The sequence below is a fragment of the Zootoca vivipara genome, chromosome 3, assembly GCF_965207765.1.
Source record: "Zootoca vivipara chromosome 3, rZooViv2.hap1.1, whole genome shotgun sequence".
In the NCBI taxonomy this organism is placed as follows: domain Eukaryota; kingdom Metazoa; phylum Chordata; class Lepidosauria; order Squamata; family Lacertidae; genus Zootoca; species Zootoca vivipara.
The window spans coordinates 116,132,833-116,157,309 of NC_142586.1; the positions used below are offsets into that span (position 1 = coordinate 116,132,833).

A 24,477-nucleotide genomic window follows, 5' to 3' on the forward strand; every position below is an offset into this window, starting at 1 on the left:
TAAGATGAAGACCTCCCAACAAACACTAGCTGAAAACAGGATGTGGCTGATGCTAGTGTGCTCCAATTGGAAAACTGGGGCTGGGGAGGGATTCTCTCTCTTTCACAGCCCTCCTCACTCTTGATATCCCAGGAATGTAGTCCAGCACCTTCAAAGGAACCAATAGCCAAATGGTGGCATAAGAGAGCCCAATCTAGTCTCATGTCTATTACTTAAGGTGGGTCAGAGCATCCAAGACCATCTCCGCCACACAGGCGTGGTCCTTTCTCACAAACAGAGAAGATGGGAAGCCTGGTTCCAAATGTACTTCAGATGCGGGAGCTCTGGTGCTCCTCCCTGTGAAAAGAATCCCAGCTCAGAGAGGAAGCAAAACTCAACCCTTCTCCCTGAAAGGCTACTTTTCTTTGTGAAGTGAATGTGTTTGCTTAGGAGAACACTTCATGATGAAAGTTCCAGCCCACTCCATCGGCAGTCGCAAGTGTTGCAAAACCAGGCACCTGTTTACCATCCCATCTGCTGCGTTGTGAGAATAGGAGAGGCAGTGGCTGAAAGACTCTATCCCTGACACAGACCAGTGGAAGCTGGCAAGCATGGATTGGTTAACTGGCTGAAAAGATGGAAAGCAATGTGGAGAGGCTAAGAGTGCAAGATGGCAGGTCCCATAAGCACAAGTGATACCCATGCACTCTAGAAGCAACACAGCTCCTCACCACCTGCCTCCTCAACCCCCCCCCCCCGGACAGCAAAGGTGTTAAGAGAGCCCTGAGCCCAGGGCTGGCCCTTCTCTTCGTACGAGCAACTGGGGAAGCAACAGAAGGCGAATAACCGCAGCTCCCTTGATGCAGAGCTTTGATTTCCAGATAATTAAAATCAAACTTAAAGGGACTTCGGTGTGGCCATCGATCAAGGGCTTGACACAGAGTCATGCCATTCATTAGTACTTTGGTACGGAATTAGTTCAACACGGCCTAACCCACAGGAAAGAACCGGCGGTGGGAAGATCAGCAGAAGGATTTTGGGGGTCAGCAACACACACGTGTGTTTGATGTGTGTGCGACTAGAGGGGAAAGGCAAGGAAAGAAAAAAGGTTTGCCGTCACAGTAAGGCTGCACGAGGGTTGGGAAAGTGAGGCTAGCTAGAGCACCTGCATTCATCAAAAGCTGCAGAGGAGGGAGTTAGGGGCCAAGGAAGGCTGCAGATGGAGTGACTGTCCTAGGTCTATCGCTTCTGAAAGTGCCATTGCACCTCCTGAGCTGTACCGCCCCAGACTGTGGGTGGGGACTCACAGGATAGAAGGCTCTCCCATACAGAAACCAATTAACATTTCCTGCACATAGAAAACAAGCATACCAATGAGTACAGAATTTCACTCGGGATATGCTACATTTTACACACAGTAGATTTTCTTGTGGGGCATGAAGTTCCGTGGGAAGAGATCCCACCTGCAATCTGAAGAAGTACAACACCTCACTCGCCGTTTGTGAGACTGACCAGGTCAGCCTTTCCTAAGCGGATGCTCCCCAGATATTTAGAACAGCAAGTTCCTTCCATCCTCAGCTAGCATGTCCTCACAGCGATCTATTTCACTTCAGCACTGAATAAGAAGCTTGGCAACGTTGTCAAATTCAGAGCCATACTGTTAGCATCACATATTCCATCAGGCTAGGGCCTTGTTAATTTGTTTGGTAATCCAGCCTTGGACAGAACGGTCGCCATCTACATCATCAGAAAAAATAAATAAATTGAGTGTGCAAAGCAAGTACAGGTATCCTTAATTGCTCTGCAACCTTCCCGTGTTCTACATGCGTGGAGCTTGTGGACCACCGGCAGAATCCACCGATTTAGGGTTTCTGGCTTTATAAAATGTAGGATTCAGCCGCACTGAACTCAAACTCTCAGCTCTCCACTGTGGTTCTAAAACGGATGTTATCTGAATTTAGTCCCAAGGCATACCTGAGAACTGAAATGCACAGCCAGGCCGGATCTGCTGAAAAATAATGCATTGTGGAAAGAACTCAGGATGTTGGTGGGGTTTTTCACTGTGAAATATTTCTTGCTCTTTATGGAATTGTCACTATCTAATGCATTTAAACCTCCACAAATCTGCCTCCAAGGTGCCCTCGGGCTTTTGGCCTTCCACTGGAAAGAGCTGCAATCTACGTGGCTGATTCATTCAGTCAGGAGGTGAAAATCCAGCTATACATTGCTTCTTTTCTCTTGAAGCTTCTCCTTCACTTTTCATTTATTAGCAATCATTTATAGTGCTCCTCGAGCAAATTACTTTATCGTCTTTATCTTCAGAGGGAAGTTCCCATCATACCCCTCTTGCCATTGTGACTTCTGCCAGGTGACGCCCTAAGCCACGGATGGGGAGCAATTTCCAGCTTCAGGGCCATTTGCATCCTGTTCTGGGCAACTTTCTGGGACCCACATGGCAGTGGTAGGTGGGGACAGAGGCAGAAAGGGCAGAGTGATGGATGTGAATTTTATTTTGTAGAGTAAGCTCATTTCTGCATATCCCAGTCCTCTATCCTCCATCCTGGCAAACCATCAGAATCCAAGGGCACATCTCAAGGAGGGTGCTACTGAGGGGTGCAGGGGGCAGGAGATATTGTCTGGGGAGAGTCCCAAGGGCAAGAGAGAGGGACCAGGAGGGCAGCAGCTGGCCTCTGCCCTGAGGTTCTCCACTCCCGCCTTCAGCCAAGACAAGTACCCTTTCTCTTTTCGTATGCCCCTTTCTTTAGCCTTGTTCATACTAACTATAGGATTCTTAAATCATAGTTTGTGGTGGTTTTTCATTATTAAAAAAGTGCAATTCTAAATTAACTGTTTTGTAAAACATGGTTCTGTTCACAGAACATTTGGGTTCTGCAACAATGGGACCTGTAAGGAAATGGTGTGGTTTTGAAGTGCTCCTCTTCAGGATTCCAGCCAAACAATCCACTCCATTCAACCCCCCCCCCGAAATACTTATGCAAACTTCAGGGTTCCCAAGAGCCTGCCGCTGCCACCTACTTATGTGTGGGGTGACCCCATTTGGATCCACATGGATTCATGCTTGGAGAATGATTTTGATATTAGTGCATTGCTTTATTTATTTATTGTTTCCATTTTGTATCCTGCCCTTTGTACCATGGGTGGCAGGCCAGGATAGCCAGTAGTAAGAAAATATGAAATGTAACTAAACAGTAATTAAAACAGCAATGCAATGTCTTATCAAACAATTAAAACTTAAAAGCCAAATTATGCTGGACTCAGTGGGCGTTTGCTCGGATCAAGCAAGACTTCTGGGGATGGCTCACTCGCTAAAGCAGCCTTCACCAACCTGATGCCCTCAAACTGATTTGGACTACCAAGTTCCCATCTTCCCCAGCCAGGCTGGTGAAGGTGGCACTAAAGAAACTGGCCTGTGATATATCAAGCCCTTAGTAAAAATTTCTTTCTTTCCTTTATATAAAGCCTTTCTAAAGCATTCACATTGTTCAAGGCAGCTAACAGCCGAACCAAATCACGAAAATCAAAATACGAGTAGGTATTAGGGCTTGCCACATAAAAGCTCTCATTCCAACAGACGTGCCTGCCCATGGTGGGTGCGGATGTCAGGGGACCCTGGGAGGGCAGCGAGTTTGCCAAGAGACAGGAACTAAGGGGACCAGCCAAGCAAGAGGAGGGCTGGCTGGAGCGCGAGCCAGAAGGCGGTGCGAGGGCTCTGAGCGAGGCGGAGGGGTCATGGGATGCTACCGACACGTGCGCGGCAGAGGAGGTGTCCGAAGGTACTGCAGCAGGGGAGGTATCGGTAGTGGGGGAATCGAGGAGGCTGTTTAGCAGTTCAGGGGAGGGGTTTGCCCCCGCTCCCTCCCCTGAGGTCCGTAGACGGGAAAAGCGTCAGGAGCAAAGAAGGAAATGAGGTGGGTCAAGGTTGTTTTGCTGGCGTAGATTGAGACGCGCGCCAGTTCCGGATTCTGACTCGGAATAGGCGGTCATGTCTTTCTGAACTCTGAACTGTACATATGTACATTAAAATCTGAAAAGCCATCACTGAGCCTTGGTGGTCTTTGGTCGTGGGAAGCCGCACACTAGCCCTGACAGCTGGGGAAACAAATTTCCTGAGGCAAGGCATTCCACAAATGAGGTGCAACCACAGAAAAGGCTTTCACAGCACTCCCTCCTGACCAACCCTGATTTGGCCACAGAAGATACCACGAAAAGAGTCTCCCTGGCTGATCTCAGGGAGCGAATGACAAGAGTCTTTTCAACATTTCCGATCTTGCCGTTTTGCGAGCAAACATGAGTCCAATTAACTCACTAGAGCCGACGAACGCCACTGAGAATTTTTCGTGCACATTCCCCGCTGAAATAAAAGGGGTCTGGGAAGCGGGAAGGGGAGGCGGAGTCTCTCCAGAGTTTGGCGTCCTTCATGTCTCATTACGGAGCAACCCTTTCAAAGCATAAGCAGAAACCACAGAGGAACCACAGAGGCACCACCTCCCACAACAACAGCAAAAGGAAGCCATTTCTAGCAGCTGCACATACTGCACTGGTGCCTTACGAAGTCGAAAAGGGCTGGTTGCCTCAACTGTGACAAGGGAAATTATGCAGCACCGACTGAACATAAAATTAATGAGCAGTGACTGCCTGCTGATGTACGACTTCTTAAGGAATGTGATACTAATTGCACATCTCTCCCCCCCCCCTTCTTTTTGCAGCCATTCATCCAGAGATGGTTCATACTCCACCCATCAAGGCTCAACCAGAGCTTTTCCAGTAGGTCCCCCAGAAAATGTTCCTGATTTCAGAGACTGGAGACAGAGGCCTGGCTCCAGGAGTCATGGTTACATGTCACGGTCTGACCCCCTGTCAATGTGCTTCAGGATCCTGTCTTTCCATTCCCTCCTCCTAATTTCTGGTTCATGTGGTTGGCCTGAAGGTCCAAAATGAACACATTGCAGTTACTGCAATTTTTATTTTTTTTGCCTCCAAGTCTGAACTGGGATCCCAGCTGAAAACAGAGCTTTCTAATTCTGGTTTCATGGCAAATAATGGGCAGCTGGTACAGCATGAGCCGATGTTGTAAACAACTGCCCAAGTTGTTGGAAAGTTTATGGACGGAGAGTATTTTTTTTCTCCAGGATTTCAGGGTGCTGAACTGATTCTGCTTGGGGCTTCGAATACCTGCTTGAAGGGTGTGTGTGTGTGTGTGTGTGTGTGTGTGTGTGTGTGTGTGTGTGTAAATAAATAGGCTGCCCTAGAATTTCCGTCAAGAATTTCCGTCAGGAAATACTTGCCTTTTTCTCTGCCAACCTTCACACAGGCAGCCCCACATGAAAGAACACACAGCCCTCCAGCCCCCTGGTTTCCCAGTATCTCCAGCTGAAGGAGGGCCACAGTGTCGCACCTCAGGATTAAAAGGGAATTTTAAAGGGGAGTCCCTCTTCTGCAGCTCACTCCTTAGAATGGTTAGCCCGCCAACCTTCTAGTGAGCTATTATGAGAGCAATTCATAGACTTATGCCTGGCATGGAGAAAGGGGATAGAGAAAAGTTTTTATCCCTCACTCATCACACTAGAACTTATGGATATTCCATGGAGGAGATTGTTGGAAGGTTCAAGACACACAGAAGGAAGTACTTTTTCATGCAGCACCAAGTTAAACTATGGAACTCACTCCCGCAGGAGGCAGAGATTGCCACCAACCTTGATAGCTTTAAGAGAGGATTAGACAAATTTACGGAGAGGGCTATCGTCGGCTTCTAGCCATGATGGCTCTGCTCTGCTTCCACAGTTGGATGTAGTGATGCTTCTGAATGCCAGTTGCTAGAAATCACAGGAAGGGGGAGCTGCTCTTGTGCTCGAATCCTACTTGAAGGTTTTCCACAGGCATCTGGTTGGCCACTGTGGGAATAGGATGCTGGACTAGAAGGGCCATCGGCCTGATCCAGCAAGCTCTTCTTATGTTCTCATTATACAGTGCTTCTCGCCAGAGCAAAGTCGATTCAGGGCATGGCTAGAGACCTTTCAGGCACGAAACAGGGGGCGCCTTAGATCCCAGTCAGACTTCAGCACTCAGAGCTGGGCCGAGTGGTTAAGACTAGTCACCTCAGTGTTATCTGCTCTTTCATTATTGCTTCCGGCTCTGATAAGAAACCACTTGGGGAATGTAAACATGCAATTCAACATTTCATGTCCGAAACTCCACTGAGAGTGCAAGCCCTCCCCAAAGGTTAACACGGTGCTGTTTCCAGTAATGGGGACTTCAATGATTATTTAGTTTTCCTCCAGATATCTGGTAAGGAGCATGAAGGCAGCGGCGCCAAGGCTTGGACTATCACATTTGTGGTCTGAATGTGGCCCATACTGGGGCAGGACAGAAGGCAGGTATTTCCCTTCCTTGGTTCAGCCCTTAAAGGCCAACTCTTCAGAGCCCATTCAAGTCCAGGGAATAGGAAAGTCCAGCAAAGCACAGCTGAGACTCCCAACCCCTCTTTTTTCTGATGCCAGTGTCAAATTCAGTGGGGACTTGGGGACGACGACTGGAGGTTGGCTACCCCTGTTCTAGATATCATATTTTGTGCTCATTTGCCAGCCTCTCCCCTTGCATGGCAGACTAGTGAGCCTGCAGAAATTGTACAGGCCTGGATGAGGGAAGACGCAGGGGCAATTCCTCCCCTGCCTTCATCGTCTCCCCTTCCCCTTGTTCTATATTTAGCTGTCAACTAGATTGAAACTGTCAGCAGATGAATTAGAATTTTATTGACTTGCTTCATAGGAGGGAGGGCTCTATAAAATAAATGCACACAGAGCAAAGTGCCCAGCGCTGCTGCGCAGACAGAATTTTACAGCAGTGACTGGAGTTTCTATCTGAAATCAATCCCTGATAGAAGCCAGATTCAAGGGGAGGAGACAGGGAGGCCAGTTTTATAGATGGGGGCAGCAACTCAGCCCTACTGAAATAAAGGGGTGGAGGAGTTTGCCGGCTCACTGGAATTCATGACCCTAGGGGGAAAAACATGGCTCATTTACAGAGGATGTGCTTTGCAGCAGCATGCTAAAAAAACCTTTGCTTATACATGGCTGCAAGTGGGTGGTTGAGAGTCTGGTAGCTGCAAAACACAGCAGCGCCCAGGCAAGCACCGTCCAGGGTACAGAGGACTGGCATGTCCCAATGCTGGCACTTCATCAAAACAATCCCAGTTTACTAGTCTGTAGAACTGGGAGGAAGGGGGAGGAGAGGAGAGTAAAGGTGATTGGCAAACCAAAAGATGCTGGTAAAAGGTATTCCTAGTTGCTGTCATTGGACTTGGAGGAAGAGGAACCAATGGAACCAGGAGAGGCAGGAGAAGGCACCCTGGATCAGGACTCGGACATCACTGGGCCCAAGTCCAGCAAACAGGGACCTTCGTTACCTGAGACACCTAAAGTAAGACCCCAAGTGACTACCCCCTTTCAAGTGGGACCTCTCCAAGGGCCAGGATCTTTGCTCCAAGACCCTCTTGTGCAATGTGCAGCCAAGTCTGCACACGACTTCAAAAAGACCCAGGAGAGGCAATTTGAGTGCCACGCTTTGGGCCAAATGGCTGCCTCTTTAAGAGTCTCCACTTTCCAGCAAGGATGCAGAACTCGAGAGGTGGCCTCAGGCTTCAATACTGTTAAGTATCAGAACTCAACCCCTGTCCATCTCAATACAAGCCGTCTCTTCCCATGGGCCTGTCCAGGGTTCTGAAACACCTGCTTCTCACTCAGTCTGGTTCCTGGCCTGTTCAGTTGCTATGCAGTCTCTGCCTCTAGGTTACCATGTGCTCCAAGACAATGCCCAGCTTGCTTCCACCAGGCTCTGCCAGGACAACTGTCACTGGCACATCAAGGGGAAACAGTGGGTCTAGGAGCACCCCCAAACTGTGCAAGTATTCCTTTAAGGGAAGCAATACCCAGGTTTGCTGTTGTTGTTTAGTCGTGTCCGCCTCTTCGTGACCCCATGGACCATAGCACGCCAGGCACTCCTGTCTTGCACTGCCTCCCACAGTTTGGTCAAACTCATGTTCGTAGCTTCAAGAACACTGTCCAACCATCTCGTCCTCTGTCATCCCCTTCTCCTTGTGCCCTCAATCTTTCCCAACATCAGGGTCTTTTCCAAGGATTCTTCTCTTCTCATGAGGTGGCCAAAGTATTGGAGCCTCAGCTTCAGGGTCTGTCCTTCCAGTGAGCACTCAGAGCTGATTTCCTTAAGAATGGATAGGTTTGATCTTCTTGCAGTCCATGGGACTCTCAAGAGTCTCCTCCAGCACCATAATTCAAAAGCATCGATTCTTTGGCGATTAGCCTTCTTTATGGTCCAGCTCTCACTTCCATACATCACGACTGGGAAAACCATAGCTTTAACTATATGGACCCAGGTTAGAACTGGTTATTATCCATTATTTTCTGGATTTCCTTTGTAACCTATTGGCCAGCAACCTGATTAAATGACACAGTTCTGGCAATTTGAGAAAGATGTCAAGCTGCATGTCCACTCTCTCCATACTGTTTTATGAGCCTCTTGTGTCTCCCTCAGCCCCACCCCCCCAAAAAAACCCTGTCAAGTCCTGGTCACATTTTGAATAGAGTGGAACACAGAAGTATGAGATCTTCCTTATCTGTTTCATTCCAAAGCATGGGGAACACTGAGTGCCGCTTATGGAACACATGAAACGATTCACAATTTTGGTCTCCTTTAAATAAAAAAGGAAAGGGGGGGGGCTCCATTAAAATTCAATGTAGCTAAACTGACACAATTCGATTTAGACTGACAATCAAGCTCTGATAAGATCATGATCCAATTTTAGATATGACACAACCTTTAATGTGGCACCACAGAATGCGTTTATTTAAAATCCTTTATTTAATTTCAAATCCCCTTAATTCGCAAGTCAGAGGTCTGCAACCACTCTATTGATCATGCTTGCATGCAGTAAGCACAATTCTTTTAAAACTCCTTCCTAAACACAGTGGGCAACAATAATAAATAATAATAATAATAATAATAATAATAATATATTAAAAAATGTCAACTGTGATTCTTAGCATGAGAGTAACAAAAGCAGTAAAGTTCTTTTAAGATTCAAGAACATGTGGATTGCCTTGCAGCATCAGGGCTATTATTTCAGCAGATTATCTCCCCCAAAAGCCAGCCAGACACTGCAAGCTAGCTCCCCAAAGCTATCATCCCATGGCCTCATTTTTACAGGAGGAAAAGGCAGGGTTCTAAACCCCATGTTTTCCTTTGGATGTGTAGTAGCTCCAGCCAAAGTATCAGGGGACTTGATGCTGGGCAGAATGCAGAAACTGACAATAGTCACCTGAAACACCCAGACTCAGTTCATTCCTGGGCAAAGCTCTTCTACAGAGCTCTCTCTCTCTCCTCTCTCTCCCTCTCTCTTTTAAGTAATGTTTTGGCAGAAACAACCAGCTGTGAAATCAAAAACTTTAACAAAAGCAGTTGTGTTCCAGCAGAGAATTTAAAAGGGATTAACACTGCTGAACAAACACATGCAAATCCACAACTGCGAAAAGTAATTTTCAGATTTAACTTGGGTGTCCAAGTTTGATTCCTTCCAAAAGAAAAATCTGATGTATTCAAAACCTGCTTTAAAAGCCAGGATGGGTTTATTTTTTAGGGGGGGGGCATGCACCTGGACTCGGTGGGACATGGGGTGCTGCACTAGGAGAGGTGCCTGATCCAGCAGGCAATTCTCATTTGAAGGGCTGCAGCATATGCCCTTTGTGCAAAAGGCCACAGGGTCAATCCCTGGCATCTCCAGGTAAAGGCTGAGAGTCTGAAATCTGAAATCCTGGAAACCCATTGCCAGTCAAAGTAGACAATACTGAGCAGGATGGACCAATGCCAAAATTTTTATAAGGCAGCCTTTCTGTGTTGCTCCTATTTTATTAGCAGAGCAACATTGCTGGCTTTCAGTGGCCATGGTTGAAGCTTTTAAGGGTGTCCGGTTTCAGTGTGCATTCTTTCGGCCTGATTTTATTTGATTGATTTAAAGTTTGTCAATAGTCCTGGAAAATTTAATTAAATCAAACCGCGGCCTGCTTTAATTAAGGGGATGTAAATTAATCCATATGGGAGATAACAGGCAGATGCTGCCAAAGGGCTGGAGGCCGAGCAAGATCACCTCTGGGTCTGTCCCAGCCCACGATCCACAGGCAGAGAAGAGAAGCAACAGCAAGTGTTGCAGCTTGTTGACACAACCCGGGCAGATATGGGTCAAAAAACAGCTTTGGAAGTGAGCATTACTAGGACTGCTCTAAACATTTCTGGTGCTTGAGGAAGAGAATTTGAATGGCACCCAACATACACTAATTGACATGGGTCGCAATCCATCAGGATGTCCTCCGTCTTAAGCCTCTTTTTGGGAGGGGGGAGTCACTTTGCAGCTTGTGGCCAGTGGTGGGAACAGAGTCGGTCTGGTACACTTCGTGGGTGGGGGGCGGGAGAGGAAGACTTCTCAGAGATGACACGTAACAATTTGGTAGATTGACGCTGCATGTAAACTGCTATTGCAGGAAAAGCTTTAGCTCAATGCTGGCCTTCGTGGCCCTTGGCCTTTACCAGCAAAGGACTCGCATAACCAGAGGGGTACTATGCAAGATGGATCAGCAGCAGGCATCATTGCATTCTCCAAGGTGCAGACATTTAAACCTCCTTCCTCGTCCACTTGCAAAAATAACCCCAACCCAGCAAAATTATGACTTCATCAAGAGAGCTTTTCTTCTGCTCTCTGGCAAACTGGGGCGCCGAATGCTTGAAAAGCAGCATTCACAGAGCCTCACTGGCTTAGAATCGCCATGCAAGTTTTGTGGGATGGCGGAGTGCTGAAAAATTAACTGCCTGGCCCCTTCCTTTGCCTGGTTTATGGCTGTCTTGGCAGATGCACCTCAGACTGCTGCCACCGCCGCAAACTCCATGTCCTGCCAACTGTACATTACTAGCCTTGGAAGGGCTCCAGCCCCGGGAAAGCCGCTCTAAAAGCATTTGCTTGATACTTTCAAACAGCAAAGCTCTGGCGGTGGCGGAGGCCTCCACTGATGTATAGGCATGCGGAGTGGATTCAGAAGGCCTCCTGTGTTCTCCCCTGGGCTCCTCCCTCTAATTCCAAGGGAGAGAAACAAATGAGATGCTCCCGGTTGGGGAGGAAGAGGAAGAGCTGCCCTCTCACCTCTTCACGAGGGGCAAGCTTTGAAATCCGTCAGCAGGAGGAACTGCCTCTGGGGAGCACTTGGCGAGGGGAGACTTAACTGTGGATTGTTTCCATTCATTGCTAACTTCCACCTGCTGCTCTGCAACTCTGCTGTTTGCAGAGAGCTCCAATTAGTGCTCTTGATGCCGGAGAAACATCCATTAAAAAATTCTGCTTACGGAATTTGAAGGGGATTTTTTTTTTTGGTCTGCCGCCTCTTTATTTGAAAATCCCTCTCTCCGCTGCATTAGAAATTCCACAGCAACCAGCCTCTCTTTTCCTACTTAGCTATTCCCTGAACTTATTTGCAGCCAGGAATCTCGTTAGCCCTGGCTTCTGGTTTTGAATGTCAGAGGGCCTACAATTCAGACCGTATATAGAGTACCGCCAATAAGTAAGCACAGCGCCGATCAATCGAATCGGCTAAAATTGTGTAAAATTATTTTTCTTTTCCAGATTATGCTCAACCCTGGGAAGGGATAGGTACAGCTAAGCCACAGCGCCTTGGCAGAGCTAAATCTTTCTTTGAAACAGATGGTAGCAGAAGTGTGGAGGGGGAAGGAAACCATCGCTATGCGTCTGAACACTCGTCAGAGGACAGTAATATTTACTCCTGGGCAAACACCTTTCCAGACCTTCCCTTAAAACTGCCTGCAAGCAAGTGGGTCAGTTCTACATTGCCATAACAATGCAGGGAACAGGGACAGTCTGAACCAGGATCTCTGCCCTGGTGAATTCTTGCTGTAGACCTTCATAAAGAAACAGCCCAGGAAAGGAGAGGAAACAAAGCATAGTAATAATTAACAGGTAACGTAGCTGCACATGTTTATAGCTCTTTCTGCTCGAGGAAGGAAGCATTTACAAGCTCTGATGAAGTCAGCTTCATCATCTCTTCTGCATCAGTTGGCCTGTGTCCTAGAGCTCTGAAAGGCATTTCCTTTGCACCACTCATCACTCCCGGTGGGTTCCTGAAGCATCCCGACTCCGGCCACAAGCAGAGTGGGGAGAAGTAGCCCCTAAGTTTCACTGCAGAGTGACTGGTGGCATCTGACTCTTCTGCAGCTGAGCAAACAACATTGCAGCTCATTAGGCTTCTGCTGCCCCCACATGCAACTCTGCCGGGCAACTCACTGCACCACATCCTATCTCTGCAATGAAAACTGTTCTACTGCTTCGTCTAAGGCTCTGAATTCTGCCTGGGTCTGTGCATTTTATGCCTCTGAATATTCGTTACGAACTGAAAAACAACAAGAACAACAACAACATACAGAATTATTCTGAGACTTCCAAACAACACTGCAAGATTCTATTCCTCACTGAATGTGGACAACGGCTTAGAAAGGAGTAGGGCACCAGGTAAAGGTGCATGCAGGTATCAGGAAGGCTAGGCTAGGCTTCCCAGTGGTTTGGGGAGTGGGGAGAAGAATTTTCATCAACTTGTGTGAGTCCCTCTTGTATGGCGTGCCTTAACTTCCTACAATCACCACCGTTTACCTTACATCCAAATATCCATGTCCTTCTGCCCCCACTTGAACAAACAGCTCTAGGCCTTAATCTTGCAGAGGGCAGCAGGTGAGTACTGGGTTCTGATTCTCCTGTGCCCCTATCAGGACCAGAGCTCAGTAGGAACTTCCTTGCTGAATCAGTCCAAGGGTTTTCCTAGTCCAGCATTCTGTTTTCAACAGCTGCCAGCCAAACACCTCTGGAAATCACAAGGAGGGGAGCAGGGATTGAAGGCGATGCTCTTTCTCTTTTTCTTGCCTCCAGGACCTGAACATGGAGCTCAGTCCCCACCTTCTCTCCTTGTCCTTTCTCCCAACAGTCTCTCCGCCCCAGCCAAAACTCTACAAGACCCACCCTTCCCCAGTCTTTTAGTAAAGACTCCTGCGGCTTATGCTTAGCAGAGAGCACAGCTGGGGACGGGACGGGACATAAACAGACCTAATAGTGGTACTTTCCTCAAGTATATAATCTGCTTAACCTCTGAGGGCTGCAGTGTGAACCATATCCACACATCACATTTCCCTGGGTATCCAGGGGTGGAAGATCACCATTGAGCAAAAACAGAAATCTAATGCACAAATTGGTGCTAACACCTGCTGGAGAATGCATGCCAGCAATGGACAGGGCTGGAGCCCAAAAGGTGAGTGGGGCCACAGACACCTTCTTCATGTCTCACACTCAGATGCATGCATCCCATTCACCCATTCCCACTCCCCCCGCAATTGATTATTCATTCATTTCTCACTCTTAAGGGAGAAGATCTTCCTGTATAGCTTAGTAAGCTTTCAAATAATAAGAAGCTTCACTGGTGCCAATAGGAGACCTGCGGCTGCAAACCTAACTGCTCTGTTAGAGGCAGAGCTGGAGAGGGGAGGCCACAGGGTAGATTTAAAGATGTTGTGGGCCGCATTCGGCCTCCCAATCCCTGCCTAAGATACTACTCTGCTATCGTCTGTGCCCAACAGCCCAGAGTTAAATGGAGCGAAACTGAATAGGTGCAATTTCCTTCCTCCGACCCTCCCACCCCCACAAACAACATGGTCAGCAGAAAAGAGACCAGCTGGTAATGGAGAGCAAAGCTCAAGGAACCACTCAGTGTAGTAGCTCTTGCTCTCGTTAATGTTCAGCCATGCTGTGCCCTGCCAAGAAAACTAATGACTGCTGAAGAGGCAATAAGCGGGAGACTCTCAAGCACTTACCTGATAAGAAACTCCCTTCTGGTTTCATCTGTAATGTGCATGAAATGTGACACCCCTCAATACTGAACAGAAGTTTCCAAACTACCTGCCCTGTCTAAATTCTGCCTGACCTCTGGGTTCCACCTTATCACTCCTGAGGCAACAGAGAGCAGCAACAGAAGGGACCATGGCTGTGTTTCCTCCATATACAGCCCAAATGATGTGTTTTTCCAGAAAGACTGGCGCTTCTGACACCCACAAAAAGGCACAGGGAAAATTTCTCTCTAGGAACTGTTTAGCATGTGTGGGAGTATTTTTCAGTTGTCAAAGCCAAAATCAAAATTTGAGCAGAGGGAACTGGATCAAATGTAGTTCCTTGTCCGAAAATTTGGGGTAGTTCCTGGCTAAAAAGCTGTGGAAAATAATGATAAAAGAGATTGTTTCAGTTATATCTAGAATGCCCCGTTAAGCAGCCACTGTTAGTGTTCTGAGGAAGCACACCTGAAAGCTACAAGGGCAGAGACAACTTCAGTTCGATACACTTTAAGATTCCTTAGTGCAATATGAAATAAATTATTTAAAGAATAATTTTGGACTACAACTCCCATCAATATGTCCATGCTCACTGTGGCTGATGGGAGTTGTAGTCCCAAAACAGAAGGAGGGCATCAGGGGAAGGCAAACTGATGTGAAACTTCTAAGCTTTCATATCCACACAGCATCAGAGGTTGATATCATTAACATCAGATTACCATTTTTATCCAATGATATACGGCTGCCCACTAGAGCATCAGACCATTGGTCCATCTGAGTTATAACCACCTACTTGAACAGATCTCATGTCTTATACAGATACCTTTACCAGTCATGTTATCCAAGAGCCTTTAACAAGCCTGCAACTAGACGTGTCAGAGACAAACTCAACATCTTCTGCACACCAACTATGTGTGCTACACTTGAGCTAGGCCCTGTTTCAAAATTAGATTCAAAACATTTTGCATCAATACAGTACCAACATACAAAATTTGACACACACAGTTTTGTTTTGTTTTTTTTAAAAATTAAGCCAACTCTCCACACTGGAAGAAAGTGAGGAATACAGATGACTAGAATCTCAAGACACTTTCGCAAGTACCAACAACACCTCTTTGTCCCCAACACATTTATATTTAACTTGGGACAGGAATAACATGGTTCCTAATGTGGAAACCATCCATTTTACTTTTGACAATAATCCCTATAAGTGTGAGTATCTAATTAAACAACAACAGCAACGAGGCAGGCACGATCCCATTTCTACAAAGAGGCACGATCAGTTGCCAAGGCCTCCTGCAAGTGCCGTATTTTACCTCCAAGGAGCACAAATGACAGGAGTAAGGCCATGAAAACATTATGATCGGAACATGCATATTATGGGACACGGCAAATCTCCTTTGCAAAAGCCTTAGGCCCTCTCCCCCACCCCCTTGCATCTTGGGATGCTAAGCACAGCCTTTGCTCCCAGGCAAGCTGACAAGTTACACGCCCTGCACTTTGTCTTTTGAAAAGAGCTGCTGGTGCCACAAGGCGAGCATTTCATTCGAGGAGAAATATGGAGCGCCTTCTTCCAAGCAAAGGAGGGACTGCTGCAGGGCAGGCCTTGAGCTTCTGGCAGAGCCCCATTTCTCATGCTCCCAACCATTTGCGATTCAGCCACAGTGGGAGGGCAAGGAACGAGAGAGGCACCGCTCTCTCCCCAGAGCCAATGAAAGATCACAGAAACTCTTGGAACTTTTCTCTCTCTCTCTTTTTTAGAAATATGCATTATTTCCACCTGGATATTTCCTCCCACACTGACCCTGTTAAAGGGCTTCTCTCCTACTGCCTCTTGCCCCTACCCACCCAAAAACGGAAGCTGGGCAATGCAGAATGAGGCTGAGCAACACTGGGAAGACCTCTGTGGATGGATTCTCAGGGCGCTTTCCCATGCATCCTGGCTCTTTCTACAATTAATCTTTTTATTTAAAAAAAACCACCTGGATTCCGAAAGATTTAAAACCAGAGTTTTATTTTTAAATGTCAGTTACAATGTCATTTTTTGGAAAGAAAACCAGTAACTCGGTTTAAAATGAAATCTGAATGTAACATAGCAACGGGTTAGAGCTCAACGTCGAGCCTACCGAGCGGTGATAGTGACGGCGAAGAGGACTTTCTTCACCGCCTCTATTGCATCTGCAGAAAATAGTAGCAGGAGACACTTTCTGGTGGTTCGCAATTTAACGGAACCACCTTTACCATCAGGGCCTTGTAAAGACCCCAAGATCTCCTGCAACGATTTTGCAAAGTTTTTTTTGCAGATAAAGTTGCTGATATTCGGAAGGAGGTAGACACCACTGTGGGAGCAGGGCCAGGGCGGGAGAGTGCTAGAGCCCTGTCTGGTCAAGTTGCATGGTGCATTCTCTAGTTATCTCCCTCTTGGACTACTGCAATGCACTCTACGTGGGGCTACCTTTGAAGGTGACCCGGAAACTACAACTAATCCAGAATGTGGCAGCTAGATTGGTGACTGGGGGCGGCCGCAAAGACCATATAACACTGGTCCTGAAAGACCTACATTGGCTCCCAGTAAGTTTCCGAGCACAATTCAAAGTGTTGGTGCTGACCTTTAAGACCCTAAACGGCCTCGGTCCAGTATACCTGAAGGAGCGTCTCCACCCCCATCGTTCTGACCGGACACCGAGGTCCAGCACCGAGGGCCTTCTGGCGGTTCCCTCACTGTGAGAAGCAAAGCTACAGGGAACCAGGCAGAGGGCCTTCTCGGTAGTGGCGCCTGCCCTGTGGAACGCCCTCCCATCAGATGTCAAAGAGATAAATAACTACCAGACTTTTAGAAGACATCTGAAGGCAGCCCTGTTCAGGGAAGTTTTTAATGTGTGACATTTTAATGTATTTTTAATCTTTGTTGCAAGCCGCCCAGAGTGGCTGGGGAAACCCAGCCAGATGGGCGGGGTACAAATAATAAATTATGATTGTTGTTATTGTTATTATTATGTAAACACTGAAGTGTCCTCAAGCCGCTATACCACACAGATGTAGGAGAGCCTGTCTGGGGGCGGGGAGGTCTGTGTTTGAACCCCCAGACTCTGCCTTGAAGTTCACGGGTTGACTTTGGGATAATCAGCCTAATCTACCACAAAGCGTTGTTGTGAGAATTCTTGCAAGGAGAGAACTATGTATGCTGCCTTAAGCTCCCTGGAGGAAAGACGGGATATAAATGAAATTAATCGGTTGACCAGTCTAGTGAATGAATGAAGAAATGAAATACCTTCAGAATGTAACAGCTCAAGATCCTCTTTCAAACCCACTGAACTGAAAGCCCACTTTTAATGTGTGATGTTGTTTGTATATAATGTTGGAAACTGCCCAGAGTGGCTGGGGAAACCCACTTAGATGGATGGGGTACAAAATTTAAGTTGTTATTCTTGTTTTCTTCTATGGAAAAGGGGGCGGGGAATGCAGGAAGTATTTGAATTCTAGGACAAGTGTTATAAAATAAAGGGTCATGTATTGTATTATTGTTGCAAATTTTAAATATTTTATCCACCACACCAAGCAGTGAGAAAATGTACTTTCCATACTGAAAACCAGTGTTGGGTAGTAGTTAGAGTGTTGGGCTAAGACCTGGGAAACCAGGGCCCAAAGCCCCACTGAGTCATAAAGCTCACCAAGTGATATTGGGCCCATCACTGTCTCTCAGTCAAACCTACTTCACAGGGGTATTGCAAGGTATTAATGGGGATGGAGAGAACCATATGAGCTCCTTAGAGGACAAAGGGTTCCTCATGTGGAAGACATGGGCAAGTGATTCCAGGAAGTGAAAGGGAAATTGCTCACAACCGAGCACTCCGAATTTTGCTGTGGATCATGGTCGTTGTCTTTAAGCGAGAGGTCTTACTTAAGTTTTCTTACAGCTAAATGGAAATCTATTAATTTCCCAGTTACCACTCCAGTCTCTAAGCAGACAATGGTCAAACGCAAAAGGTCCGAGGACTATATGGCCAGAAGATTTGGATGCTGCTCCCAGCCTAGGTAGTATAAAGACTTCATTTAGTTGCAAACTAACCACTTTTGATTGTTATGGAAACCTTACTATAAGCTCTCATTACAAATATATATATATATATATATATATATATATATATATATATATACCTGATGATGGTGATGATGATTAGGATGCAATCTTGTTCAGGAAATGTATGAATTACAAAATGAGTAATGTTATTTAAACCAAATTATTTGAATTCTAATTGCCTTAATTTAAAATCAATCCACCTTGCAGGCAGGCCCTTTTTACTAACTAAGCCGTATTTGGATGAAGCTGAAATGAAATAAAGCAAGGAAGGGGCTTCAGTCGTGGTTTGATGGTGGAGATCTCCCTAACAATCTACAAGTAAATATTATTTAGATACAAACTCTATGAAGGAAAGCAAAGGTGGTTCTGAGACTTGACCTCTGCAGTCCTTGCAAAGACAGAAGGCCATTTCAATACACCTTCATTTGCCTCTGTCAATAGACTCAAGGGGTGGCTGTCGGCAATGAGCACAACTGTAGGAGACACACACTACACTTTAAACCTACACTTAAGTTGCCACTAAAACATGAAATGTACGAAGCGACTGCAAATTTGCTGACCAAAATGCAGCAGCCTCGCCTCCCTCGAGATATGCAAAGCGCAACAGGGCCTTATGCTGCTCCTTGTCTCTGTGTACCCCCATACACATCCCCCAAATTTGCTCTGGGTGATTAGGAGAACAGGGGTAGGAGATGGCTCCATCGGACAAACAGAAATGCTTGTGCTGAAGGAACTCTCTTAATTCCATCCTAAATGCCTGATCTCTAGTTGACGCCAGTCTGAAAACCCATATTTTCAGAAATTGCAAGTGAGAGCAGGGGAGGCATCTGTAGGGGAGAATGAATGAGTTAAGAGAGTGTGCTTGTGTGTGTATGTGTTGTGCTGACCCGTTTCTGTGCCGCTGACTCTCCCTGGCAAATGCCTCCTTCAAAGAATTATAGAACTGGAGAGTTGGAAGGGACCCCAAGGGCCATCTAGTCCACCCCCCTGCAATGCAGGAATCTCAACTAAAGCATCCCTGAGAGACGGCCATCCAACCTCTGCTTAAAAACCCCCAAGGAAGGAGAAACCACCACTTCCCAAGGGAGTCCACTCTACTATCCAACAGCTCTTACTGTCAGAAAGTTCTTCCTGATGTTTAGTCGGAATCTCCTTTTTTGTAACTTGAAGCCATTGGTTTGAGTCCTGCCCCCCAGAGCAGGAGAATACAAGCTTGTTCCATCTTCCATGTGACAGCCCTTGAGATATTTGAAGATGGCTATCATATCTTTGCTGTGGGGAAGGTGTTCAGAAAGGGGACTCAGCTGTGGGGGGAAGGATGTTTTCTAATCATATATTTTTATTACTCAGTTCCTGCACCGTTCTCTCCGAGGATGATCTAGGCCACACCTTATGAAAGTCTTGCCTTAGAATAGTGGTTCACAAAGTGAGTGCATTAACCCTAGGGGCACCAAGAGGCAAGGGGGTGCTGGAGGTGTAAATGACTATTAGACTTTGAAAAGCTGGGATCATTAGATTAAGTCCTTCCATTTTGTTGAAATAATTAAGCTAGTTTTAACTGGATTTTGAATAAATGTGCAATTAATTGTTTTGAATTACCGTATATTGTGTTATTATCATCCTCAATGGCTTTGCAAACTGTTATTCTGAATAATTCTTTTTATTGGCCATGGGGCACCGTGGATGAGTTTACTGAACCAGGGGGTGTGTGGCTTGAAAAAGTTTAGGAACCACTTGCCACCTTCAAACACACCAGTAACAAACAAGAAAAGACCAGAGGGCCTTGCCAATTTACCTTGTTCAAGCCTCTTCATCTGCTGAATCTGGTCAACCGTTTTCTTCAGAATCTTGCATTTGTCAGGTTTGACACTTAGGCTGTCGATCTCCCCGATATTGGCTGAGAGTAGCTCTGCCAGCTCCTCCAAGTATTTGTTCTCTTGCTCCCTGCGCCGTTTCTCATTGCTGTTGGAGAAAACCAACACTCAGTTACTAAATTCCTCAGTAATCAAAGCCTATGCAAGCTTTAAAATAATCCAAAATTCACACTAAGGACAGCCCAAAATAAGGACGCGAGTTTCTTGAATACTTGTGAGTGTTTTGTGAATACTGTATGCCCCTGACTGCAATCTAATCCAACAACAAGCCACAGGCTGTGTTAGCGAGGTTCCATCCAGCCATCAGTTCAAGATTATCTGATCCAACTCCATCCATACTATAACCATTTCAAACGCTGGTAAAAACAAAACCAGACCAGTGTCACGTAGTGTATAGCATCAGCTAATAATAAAATGCAATGATAAAGGGCTCATGGCAACTTGCTAAGGATCTAAGGTAAAGGATCTAAGGTAAAGGACCACTGATGGGTAAGTCCAGTCGCAGACGACTCTGGGGTTGCGGTACTCATCTCGCTTTACAGGCCAAGGATGCCGGCGTTTGTCCACAGACAGTTTTTCCGGGTCATGTCACTAGCATGACTGAGCCGCTTGTGGTGCAACGGAACACTGAAACCAGAGCAGCGCATGGAAATGCCGTTTACCTTCCCACTGGAGCAGTACCTATTTATCTACTTGCACTGGCATGCTTTCGAACTGCTAGGCTGACAGGAGCTGGGACTGAGCAACGGGAGCTCACCCTGTTGTGGGGATTCAAACCGCCGACCTTCTGATCAGCAAGCCCAAGTGGCTCAGTGGTTTAGACTACAGTGCCACCCGCGTCCCTTGCTAAGAATCTACATGTTAGCAATTCAATTATTCAATTGCTGCCCCCGGGAAGGGCTCCCGGAGCTCAGTGGTGGAGCATCTGCCCAGAAAGTCTCAGGTTTAGTCCCTGGCATCTTCAGGTCAGGTTGGAAGAGACTCTTCCACCTGAAATCCTCAAGAGCTGCTGCCAGCTGAGCTAGATGGACCGATGGTTTGACTGGGTATAAGGCAGATTCCTATGGTCAGTGTGTACAATGTAAGGCTAGTCAAGAGGATGCAGACTTTTTATTGTCAAGTTTTATTAGCATATGAGATTTTTGATCCACAGATGTGCATTTTCTTAGCAAGTATTGCACTAGGTTTATCATCACAGTCTACATTTTTGTGCTTAAGAGTGCATTTACTATTCCTATGCTAGCTCTCGAGTTGCAATGCACTTTTGCTGCTTTTGCACAGAAATATGTGAGCCCCCCTCTCTTTCTCATTGGTTTAGGCTCATACTTCTCTTCTACACACACTCTCTGCCTCAGCAGGCTATATGGCTATGAACACAGAACAGCCACTCAACCGCTCAAGTTATAAGGAGGCCACTAAAGGCAAAAAGAAACTGGTAAATTGCCAACAGGAATAAATTGTGATGGCAGTGCGCCAAGAAAGCAAGTTAATAAGCTAAAAGGCAGAAGAGATTTTTTTTTAGAAAAGAAAAGAAAGAAAGAAGGGCAATCAATCTGTTTGCAAAAGCTGCTAAAGCAATCGCTTTATAAGCAAATCTAAGAAGCTTCCAACACACCATGGAACTATATAGATGAAGAGTGAGTCGCCTTTACTTGGCTGCAGTTACTCGTTTTTATACTTTGGAGCATCTAAGAGCAATTCTGCGGGCTTTTTTTCTTTTTCTTTTTTTAATGCAATGATAGCACGGTTCATTGCTGAGTGGGATTTGGATGCCTTTCCCCAAGGTTGCAATTCTGTTGCTGAGGGGGTGGGGAGATCCTGCATTTTCACAGCACTGCAACTACAGGATCTTCGTTGCTGGGGGAGGCACAACCTTTCCCTCCCACCCAGCACCGCCTTCTGTTAGCAGGGCTTCATCAACACGGGGAACAAAGCCCCCATCCCTTCCCCAAAATGCAGCCCCAGCAGCTACCAGGTTACCCTCCCAGCTCCCGCTCAGTCCTGCCATTTCAATAACCATTTCCATCTTTTTCATGTTGTTCTTTGGAGATTATACTGAAGGGTTAGAAGCTGTATCTAGACCTATCGACATTTTTTAAAAGCTTGAACAGGAGCAAAGCTATCTTTTGCAGGAAACTCCCCCCCCAAAAAAAAAATATATATTCTGTTAGATAAGGGCTGTCATGGACTGGTTGAATGAAGAGGAATGGTGGGAGGAACCAGCTGGGGAACCATCAAGGGATGAAGGCTCGGAGACCAGGGCATGGCTTGTGGGACAACGATGAGTGGTCAGAGGGAGAAGAAGGAGGAGACTGGGGGGAGGAGGTGTCGGACGCTGAAGACATAACAGGGCTTTGTGAGTATGGCGAGTCTGTGGCAGAGAGAAGAACAGGAGCTGAAGCAGGAGAGGACGGAGGCCAAGAGGCAGAGATGAGTCAGGCTGGTGACGAGTCATGGGTGTCTCCCCCTTCTGCTGTGATGAGCTCCCCTTCCCCTGGTCTCCCAGAAGCAGAAGAGGCATGAAAAGGGTGGAGGAGAGATTGCTGACACTTAGGCGCAGTCTCAGATTGCTTAGGAAAAACCCTGGAGAGCACGGGACTTAGGCAGCTGTGGGGAGGTGGGGACTTTCAGTCTCGACAAGTGATCCATGGGGCAAGACCTACCAGAGATGAGTTGATGTGCTCATTACGCCTGACACTCTTGTGCAAATTGCATTGTTTGCTAATAAAGAGTTAATACCAACTTGCACAGTATGATTTACTGCTGACACACTCCTGTCATGTTAAGGAGGGGGTACTGTAACATCTGCAAGATCTGCTGGATGATGGGTTTGCTCTGATTATTGAAATATTAAGTAAATAGTAGCATGAGCATTTTAGTTGAGGTCAAATTAAGAGGGGGGATCAGTAAAGTAACTTGTGCATGAATTTATTTAAAGATTAAAGAATGTAACTCAATGCCTCTGTTGCTATGGCAACATGTAAGGTATAGGAAAGAGAAGAATAAGGGCAATTTCCCCTAGAGAAAAGCATCATAAGGATATGATTTCAATGAGAAAGTCTTCCTACCATACCAAAGTACCATCCCCTGCAACAGTTAAAACTCTCTAGACGTTAATGCAAAAGAAAGCTGCAAATTAGCAAGACCCAAAGCTAGAACGAGGGGTGACAGCCAATGAAAAAATATCTCAAGTCGATTAATCATACAAGCTAATTGATGAAGTGCTTAATCAATCAGTTAAATTGGCATGGGTGTGCAAGTGAATAAAATAATAGTTAAATGAAAAATAAAGTAGTCTATTTTAGTTGATGCAAGCAAATGAAACAGCAGGAACCATCTTAAAAGAAAAGGAGAGACATAACGAAGGATGGACAGAGTTCTTCCATTCCATTATGCTAATGCTAGGGATGCCTACCTGGACTGGGTGAGGGAGCTAAAAAACTGAACTCCTCTGCTAGAAAAGGGAGGATCTGAATTTTCAGATTTCACTCCATTTTATGCCTCAGCAGCAGGCCCTCCCTGACAGCTCTCCCAGAGAATATGTCAATTTTAGTTTCTCTGCTTCTCATTCTTCTAGTTTCTCACATCAGCTTTCAATGTTCAATTTTTTTCCAACTTTCAATTCCCCCCCTCAAGACGTCATGAAAATTCAGCAGCATATTAAAGCAAATTTATCTGAAATACACTTTTTCTTATGTAATGTTGCCTAATATATACATTTCGGTGACGTTTTCCCTAAAAGAATGATTTTTATACATTTTTTTTTTACTAATATATGCATTTATAGGCACACTTTGCACTAGTATGTGCATTTCTCTACAAAATTTCCTTGCAAAATTCAGAGAAGTATTGATTCGGAGACTTTTGAAGGATAGCAGTGCTTTGGTTCTCACATTGGTTCAGAAAGTATATTTGACATAAGTTTGCTTTGCACATGACCAGTTTTGCACAAAGGAGCTATGTGCTACAAGTAATCATTAATTGATAGTAATTTTATTATTTATACCCTGCCCATCTGGCTGGGTCTCCCCAGCCATGTAAAGAGGTGTCCACAAAAAGATTCACAATACACTTTATTGTGTGATTTCATGTTGGATCCCCACCCCCACCCCTTTTCAGATTATCTGTGAACCAGGAAATCCAGATTCAATGGCAAAAATGGTTGAGGAGGATGCCATGTGGACTCTAGGGAAAGCATGCAGCTGCAAGTAGCACCAAGTACCCATTGAACTGCCGTGTGGAGGGACCCTATTGCCAAAATGAGGTGAAAATGTTCAAGACATTCCTCCGGGGAGGTGACAAGGCAGAGCGAATCATGCATGGTTCATGCCTGCCTACCACCCACATTTTCAAAGAGTTGCAAGGCCCACACCCATGTCTGGGAGCCCCAGTAGAGATGTAAAATCTCCGGAAATTTTGAAGCTCGGAAAATGGAAATTTTCGGGGAAATTGAAAAAAAATATGCTACATTAGCACTTCCTTTTTTCTTTTCCAGATTGAAAGTCATTCTGTTACTTTAGAAACATAAAATATAACCATGGATAATTTTAATGGGCATAAAATTATCACAACTAGCATATTAAAAAT

At 46.0% G+C, this 24,477-nt stretch overlaps 1 protein-coding gene across 11 annotated transcripts in view; it reads right to left on the minus strand.

Moving 5' to 3' along the window:
- Positions 1-24,477, minus strand: part of NCOA1 (nuclear receptor coactivator 1) — a 268,260-nt gene that overhangs the window by 65,520 nt on the left and 178,263 nt on the right. For all 11 annotated transcript variants that reach the window (XM_060273179.2, XM_060273187.2, XM_088666959.1 and 8 more), the window contains one exon: positions 19,812-19,978. In XM_060273179.2, the coding sequence (XP_060129162.2) occupies positions 19,812-19,978 (167 nt within the window). The remainder of the gene's footprint in view (positions 1-19,811; positions 19,979-24,477) is intronic.